This window comes from Camponotus floridanus, unplaced genomic scaffold, assembly GCF_003227725.1.
Source record: "Camponotus floridanus strain SB8 unplaced genomic scaffold, Cflo_v7.5 scaffold106, whole genome shotgun sequence".
Classification (NCBI taxonomy): Eukaryota; Metazoa; Arthropoda; class Insecta; order Hymenoptera; family Formicidae; genus Camponotus; species Camponotus floridanus.
The window spans coordinates 1-9,257 of NW_020229222.1; the positions used below are offsets into that span (position 1 = coordinate 1).

The 9,257-nt window shown below is 26.5% G+C and overlaps 1 protein-coding gene across 1 annotated transcript; it reads right to left on the reverse strand.

The window, feature by feature from the left end:
* Window positions 1-474: 474 nt before the first annotated feature.
* Window positions 475-8,489, reverse strand: LOC112638888 (proto-oncogene tyrosine-protein kinase ROS-like). Its single transcript, XM_025411432.1, has 10 exons — window positions 8,343-8,489; window positions 6,907-7,048; window positions 6,260-6,353; window positions 5,787-6,116; window positions 5,266-5,571; window positions 3,559-5,036; window positions 2,276-2,371; window positions 1,875-2,092; window positions 1,117-1,590; window positions 475-885 (listed from the first exon to the last, which is right to left on the reverse strand). The coding sequence occupies exons 1-10, from the start codon at window positions 8,487-8,489 to the stop codon at window positions 538-540; spliced, it is 3,633 nt and encodes a 1,210-aa protein (XP_025267217.1). The 3' UTR covers window positions 475-537.
* Window positions 8,490-9,257: the final 768 nt, after the last annotated feature.

Sequence of the window (9,257 nt, forward strand, 5' to 3'; positions counted from 1 at the left end):
ATATAATATATGTATTACTTATCACGAATGATGCAAAAAGTTCATTCATGATAACTGTTATAAACTCAAAAATAATTATATTATTATATTTATATATTCACAACTAATTATAGAGGACATTATTCGCGTTTCCTCTTTCACTCATAATTTTACATCAGTTTGTAATTATTGGTCATATATAATGTCAAAATTAATTATATTCCCATGTTCAAAAAAATTTTGTTTATACATATACATATAATCACAATCATTAAATTTTGCTTTGATTACTCAAAAACACAAATTAGATATATCATATATTATTTGATTTTGTACAATCATGAAAACGGATGTGATATTTTTTAATAATAATCAAAATTGTATGAAAAGTAAGATTACAAAATTTCTTTAATTTTCATTGATATATGTAACATTAAGATTAAACCTAAAAGTAATCAAATCAGAATCAATTTAAAAATACCCTAGAAATATTTTTTCTACATTAAGATTTATTGAGTCGTTTGGAAAATAACATAAACATTAATTTAAGTATATCGGCTAAATAATATCGACCGGACTCAGTAAGGCATCCTCTATGTTCTTTCTTAATGCTATAATATTTTTTAGACAAAATTCGAAATTTGGTCTAGAATCCGCTGCACTCCAGCAACTTAGCATCATCTGGTACAATGGTGACGGACAGTTCAGAGTCATTGGCAACCTGCCTCCAGCACGTACATAATTTATCACTTCTTCATTAGCCTTGGCACTATAAGGTTGCTCACCCAACGATGTAATTTCCCACATTAATACCCCAAATGACCAAACATCACTTTGAGAAGTAAATTTTCTGATTATCAAAGATTCGGGTGCCATCCAGCGAATAGGAAATAAACCTTCTCCTTCCTAAAACATGATTTTAAAAATTTAATGTTCTGATTATTAATTTTTAGAATACGTGCAAATGAAAAACATTAATTTATCTCCTGCTATATATAAATAAAAACTACTTATATTCTACTATACATTACTTAAGAAACAATGCACGATACTATTATGAAAAAACCATAAAAAATGGAAAGTATTTTCAAAAGAATTCATTTTTTAATCCTTAATTTTTTTCATAATTGTACTTGCCACGCGATAATAATCATCCTTGTAGATATTTCTAGCTAGTCCAAAATCTCCAATTTTTATGACACGATTCTCTCGATTTCTCGAAGATACTAAACAATTGCGACACGCTAGATCTCTATGTATGAAACGTAACTCTTCCAAGTAGCAACAACCTCGCGCAACATCTTCGCACATGGCGAGCAAATCTTGCAAACGCAGAACGGACGAATCTGACGCTTGGAAATTTCGACATTCTCTCAAATATTTTAACAGATCTCCAATTTCCATCAATTCCAACACTAGTAACGGAAAATCTCCATCTAAACAAACGGCCAACAATCTTAATATATGTTTGTGTTGAAAATGACTCATAAGCTTGGCTTCCTTTAACAATTTCTCTTTCTCATGGGAAGAAGCATCTTTTGGAAGCGTTTTTATTGCAACGGATATCTCTGTGCCCGATTTTTCTAAATCCTTCACCTTTCCTTGATACACCTGCAAAATATTTCACACAAATTTACATGCGTACTTTATTGAAAAATGTATAATTTAATGTCAAGTAGTATTTTACTTTATATTTTACTTTATATTTTACTTTATATTAAATAATTCATTGAAAAGTATATAATAAAGTGCATGCTTGTTTTCTCATGTAAATTTTATATTACTTATAATCTATTTAAAAAATTCATGTAATTTATATCTTTATTAAAAATACGTATCTATTTTGTTAATCCAAAAAATAATTTAAAATATTGCTTGAAAAAATTAATTTTTACCATTCCGAATGCGCCGCTACCAAGATGTTTCGTAAGTGTAATTTGATTTCGTGCGATTTTAGTTATCGCACATTCATCCGGGTTATAATGCAACATAGGACTGTAAATCATATTCAATTGAGTGTTTCGGCAAGGTACTTCAGGTAGAATCGCCAATTCTACATCGGTCATTGTAGAAGACAAAAATTGTTCATTATTACCTCTGCGTTGACGATACACTATTATAAAATTTCAATTTAATTATGTAATAATATGTATTATAAAATTTACTGTATTTTAGTCAATTTATTCGTTTAGTTTTATATAAGTAAATTAATATTTTCAGTAAATCTCTAGGTATTATATCAGATATATATGTATAATCTACAATTCAAGTTGACATTTATATCAAATATACTTACAACGATAAATGTAGAAAATGCAGATTATAGGAACTATAACCAACATCAATAATAAGTAATATTTATTTTCTATTATTCCAGGAGTGCTTGGAATATCTAGATTAAGCAAAAGTATAATTTTAATATCTTCGTGTGTGTATATTTTTTACAAATTTATTTTTACTTATAATTTTATTATAAGATTTAATTTTTAAATTTCAGATTCCTATTCATATCCAAAAAATATTAGCACATAATATTATAATATCTATGCAGCACAAAATATTACAACTACTTTGCAACAAAGTTTCAATATTACAAATTGCAAGGCAACATTACGGAAACATTAAATTAGATATTAGCAATATGATATTCATATTTTGAAAACACTTTAAAACTATAACACTCTTTAATTTATCTATAAAAATAATGTAATAATACATTTTTTTTTATGTCTGTATATATGCGATGAATTTTACTTTTTTTGCAGAAGTCAAATAAATTATTGACACAAATAATATCGAGTAAATATAATTCTAAGCTACAGATAAGCCTTGCTATTTTTTTATTAAAATATAGATAACATTTTATATCAATGTTACAATATATTTAAGATATATTTTCACTTCATGTACGAATACGATATTAATCTTCAAAGATAATATATCTTTTTATTATATTAAGAATATATATTATTATATCTATCATTATATTTTTTTATGCATTTTTCTGTACTTTTCACATGCAAATATATGTAATTATAACGGATTTTTTAATTTTTAAATAAAAACGTAATTAGAAATGTATAATTAATTCTATAACTAATATATAAATGTGTATAAAATACCCATTATAAGAGTATATAGAACATTTAAAATAAGAAAAGTGATTCGTAAGTAATAGTTTAGAGCAATTTTGTATAAAAATATAACATCTTATTTTATATGATGTTATGTTTAAATATAATTTTGCAATATATTTGATCTCGGAAACTAGTATTTATATCAAGCTTTATAATTTAATTAAATGTTTCCAAGATATTTATCCATCAAAAACAAAAATATTTTATACGTAATGTTATTAAATAGCTGCAATAACGTTGCATTCTTTCCAATATATTACACTGTAATATTGCTACAATATTTCATTGCAAGAAGCGGGCATCTTAACTTCATTACAATCTTATAACAATAACTCAGCAGAATATCACAATCGATTTGTAATATTGCAACATTTCAATAAAATTATTTTTCAATATATCCATGCAATCTTATTGTACTGTATGGGCATCTTCGTTTACTTACCAAGTGTTGAAAAAATAAATCTTTCATCAGTCGGCCATGTAAAATTTTCCTCATATTCGGGATATCTTAATATCAAGCGAAACATGTATAAGGTTCCCGATTGTAAATTTTCGACATGGTATGTTACTTCTTTGTTATAATTCATTTTAATATAATTCATTGTTTGCCACTTTTCTGCTACAATATCTTTATACTCTAGTGTACAAAACATCGTCAGATTAATGTTTGAGATCCATGAAATGTTCATGCTATTTATGTTGACCTCGCTCAAAGTAATATTGTTTGGTTCTGAGTATATGTGAACAAAATTGCTTAAACTCTCGTTGTAGAAATCGCTTAAACTCTCGTTGTAGAAATCGCTGAAATTATTTGGATATACACGCACGTATATCAAGTAATCTTGTACTGGTAGCGACAAGTTAATCTTTGTGAAAAATCTGCCGTCTGCCGTACGTTTCGGCACATTGATAAATTGTTTGCCCTTGTGTTGCGTGCCGTTCACTAATGTAACTGACTTCCAACGCACTTCGTAGGTCACGGCCACGCAGTTCACATTCTTGAGTGGCATCCAATGAACTACTGCTATAGTAGGCGTCAAAGCTAGAACACTTATGTTTTCTGGTGCATCAAACTTATCAGAATTATTTTTTATTGGTATCACATTTGAATCAAATGGATTTATTGATAATTGATCAAAGTAAAAATTGCTTAAGGTAAACTTCAACTTGTATTCTGTAAATGGTGTTAAGTTCTGAATCTTGTAATATCGCTCGAACGTCACATATCGTAGCACATTGAATTTCTCCGACTTGTTGAGATTGTTGTGTACAGCTCTCATACAGCTTATGGAGATATTATATATAGTAGTTGGTAAATTATATTTTTTGCATCCACTTTTTACAACCGGCTCCGGAAGAATCACAACGATGCTGTTTGCTATTGCATACACATTCTTAAAATTATAAACTTTTTTTTCAGGTGTCAGACATTTGATTGGAGGATATGGTTGTAAAGATTTATCAAAAGCGTCAATTTTATAAAACCTATTATTATCTGAACTTATTATTATCTTTTCAACATATTCGGCTGCATTTACGCTCTTGAGACTTGCGTATTTCTTTTTCAAAACATAGAGAGAAAATTCATCCCAAAAATCACTTGCTAAAATGTAAATGTTTCTTTTGTCAATCGTCATAGATTCGAAACGAATGAATATATCACTTATGTTTTCATTGTGTAAAATCATATTGCACATAGAAATGTTAATGTCTGTCACAAATATGTAATCATCACTTAACCAGTAAATTAACGGCACCTCATTATTCATGTTATCAATTATCATATTTTGAAAAGGATCTATAATATAATCAAATAGGCATACATTCATCTGAACAATTTGCTCGATTTCTCCATCGAGATGATGCTTCATTATACGATATTCTGTATTCATCGAATTGTGTGATACGTGATATAAAATTCTAAAAAATATAATAATGTAATTATTTTACTCATTATAAAAGATTATTTTAACAAAAACAGAAACTTATATGTAGTGAAAATTCGAAATTCTTCTAATTATATAATAACTTATTATTTTTTTTACTTATGATCTTAATTATAAAACCACGTAAAATTATAGAAAAATTACAAATATGCATAAATCTTTAATGAAAAATTATTTTTTCAGGTGAATGGTAGTAAACGTACCCCATAGACGGTGATACACTTAAACAGGGAATATCATTTTTTGATTTGAAAATCTCATCAAATTTAATTATGCCATTTTCCCACATTGTTAAGTCGAACTTTACAATATAAGAGTAGGCTGACTCATCATAATACATGAAATATAGATTTCTTGCTACCCAGTCAATGCAAAGATCATTTAGATAATAATCAAAGCTGGTAATTTTTGTGATATTATTTTCATTAATCTTCAATGTCATTAGATCTTTTTCTGTTAGCCAATAAATTCTATGTTCTTGTATCGAATAGGCGGCATAGGTTACTGATCTGGAAAAAAAAGAGCTATATTCTAATACTGATCTGAAAAAAAGGAACTATAATTGTATAGTAAAAAATTATATTTGAGATTTCTAATTTTATAGTTATTACTGCTATAATGTTGATAATAATAAACTTGTGCAATAATAATAACTTTAATTTTATAGTTAGAGTTAAAAATAATTTATGATAATTGGAACTATTTTTTTTATCAGTATACGTACCCTGACATTAAGGTATTAGTAATTCTTAAATCCACGTCCAATATTTTCATATCTAGATCCGTTGTGAGTAATAATTTAGGTATTGGATTTTCATGTGTAGTCGACACATTGATTAAATCCGTGTAAGGACCAGCAACAATTTTATTTACAATTTTAGTATATGCACGTACTCGAAAATAATATGTCTTGTTAGATATTAGATTGTGCACCGTGTGCTCCAATTTTGTAGCTGCGATAGTTTCATCGCAGGTTTCTTTAAAGCCTTCGAAGAAAGAACACTGCACTTGGTATCCTAGTATTATTTTATCGGTAAATTCAGGTTGGTTCCATCTGTAAAAACATTAAATTTTAGCCATTTTATATTTAACAAAATTATAACAGAATAATCATTTTGATATATTTATGTCGTTGAATTTAAGAAAAAGAAAGAAAAATGAAAGAATATATACAAACTAAGAATTTAGATTCCTTACCTCATTGTCACAAAAATGTCGTTTACTTTTTCTGCGAATTGACTGTCGAATTGTATGAATGCTCTGAGAGATGTTGGCTTGTTCAAACTATTTTCTAATGATTTTAAGTTATATTAAGAATATATTAACATAATTATATATAAGATTAAGTGGATTATCCCAGTAAATCAGAAAAAAACAATTTAATGTGAAATTTAAGGAAAGAGAAAAAATAAATGTAAACTATGGAAATTAGCACAGTAATGACCTTTAAAAAAACAATATAAGAATTTTTTGCGTCATTTAAGATTTAGAAAGTAATCCTTAATTTATGGCAAAAACGAATAAATAACTTCTAATAAGATGACAAGTATTTTTCGATAAAATCTTATAGCTTAAGAAGTCAGAAGTATAATATTTGCGACTGCTTTAAAACAGAGTAACTAAATATTAATAAAATTGATTTTACCTTAACTTATAACAATTTTTATGTACAATGTTATGTTTATATTATGCTTTTCTGTTTCTTTTTATGGCAGAATTAGAATTTATATTATTTTCAATACTGGAAGATATTTTTAGATTTGATTGCCACTCTCTCTTGAATTTAAATTATATTTACACTTTTTTATCATAGTTTTGTTATTAATGTTTTATTTGCAACTTACCGATAGATTCTGGAGTGATAGAAATATTTGCAAGTATAACTTCATCGACTTCTCGCTCATTTCTCACAGTACCATCAGAATGACTCCGGTCAGATTTGAAATTTAGTATATGATGATCACTTTTCTCGGACATTGAAATATTCTTCATAAAGTGTAACATATGAAAAGAATTAAGTGAATATCATTCAGGCGATTGTTTCTGGCTTTTAATGATAAATTATATAATATATAAAATTAAACAAAAAATTGCCATTCGTTTTTGATTTGCTTAATAATACCGGTTTGATATATACCATTCCTAAATGATATAAATTGAATGTGATGTAGTATTATTCATGAAATCTATTTTTTATTTATTTCTTTTAAGGCATCTTGTATATCAAACATAACTCATATTAAAAAGAAAATCAATCAATAAGTTAACGAGAGTCAATGAGGATTCATAACAGCTTTTGTCAAGTACAAGCAAAAGTGTAGCTCTTTGCAATTATTAAAACAATTTTGTCTAAAGATTTAATTCTTTCTCACGACGAGTTAGTTAACTCTATTCAATTATACCGTAACACATATTTCTTTTTAAAAATTTGCCGATATTACTAAAGTTTTATTAATGTTTACTTCAAGAATAAAAAGATTAAAAATATTGTTTCTTTACAGTTGTTAAATATTAGTCATAGAATTATATAAATTCTTTTATTTATTACCTTGTCAAGTTTTTTCGCGAATTGTTTCGTGAATGTTCGTTATATTTTTAACACAAACAAATTCAGCAAATAATAAATATAAACCGATAGTATAAACCGATAATGTCTCGATAAGAATATGTGTATATAATTGTATATAAATGAATATATGTACAATAAAAATTAATATAAATTCTAGCGATAATTGTTGAATATATTGTCGATCGAAATATTAGCGTTAATAGATACAACTTGAAGAATGTTTAACGAATGATTTTTTTTATCAGACATTTTCTATCTCGATATTTAGTAGCTCTGTCCCGTTATATAATTATCCTAAACCCAAAGAAATGATGCTAACTTTCTATATTAAAATAAAATCTACATTAATATAAAGCTTACTTTAGATCCATATATATTATATATATATAATATATATATATATATATATGTGCCCTCGTATGTACATATTAATGTAGCAGATAGTAGACACAAAACTTCATTAATTTTAATAATTGTTATTTTTAGAAATAATGATTTTATATATATATATATATATAATATATATATATATATATACTTTATCTATCTGTTTTTACAACATCGTACATATTTTTTCTTCATATTGAATTATTTTATTTTATCTTATCTTATTATATGTAGAATATATAATTTATTTTCATTCATGTTTAGTCACACCAATAACTGCAATAACATTCAATTGTTTCCTAATCAAACGAAAATATCTCTTACCTGCGTGAAATTTAATTCCGGACGCATGGAAATATTTTTTTCCTGGAGGATGTTTGAAGTGGTATAATCATTCGGCGTGATAGTTGCCTTTGTCAATACTAAACCTTTCAATAAAACACAGAAAATTGTTCCAAATATGACTTCCATTTTTCGTAAACGTCAATCAGTTCCCGTTGAATTCTTAGTTAATTGTTTTTCTCAATCTACTAATTCTGATGTGTTAATCGAATTACATTAATTCATATATATAAATTTATTTTCGATAAATTCCTTAAAACTCAGTTTTAAGGAATTATTAATTACGAATCGTAAGTTCTTATCTTCTAATATTATGTTTTTAGATTTCTCTTTATGGTTGCGATCACAATATATATCTTAAGATTAAATTAGGGAATTTTTAGTAAATAAATAATTTTTTTAAGAGAACAAATGGCAATGCAAAATGATATAAAATAATTTGATTGTATAGCAAACAAAGGAATATAATTATTATCAGCTTTTTTTATTAATATTATAGTAGAAAAACATCGATAAAAAAATAACCACAATCAAATTACAAACGATCAGAGAAGTTATTGAATTATAGATCTTGTAACATTTTCAGCCATATTCAAGCACACGCAGCGTGTAATCGAATTCATTTGAATATTTATTATATCTTTGGTTTTATTAAATATGTAATTATGACAATTCGTTCGTACAATTGTGTTACTATATACAATTGTGTTACTACGTATGCTTTTAAAAACCACTATTCGTACACAATATTTTGTGATATTTATATGATGCAGTTTGAATCAAACGATAAGTAATGCGGTAGTGTGTTCGGCTAGCGATCGCAATACTAACTGACTTCGAATGATCAATCTGATCATGTGTTGCCATGACGTCTTATTAACTACATTCCGTTTGTAA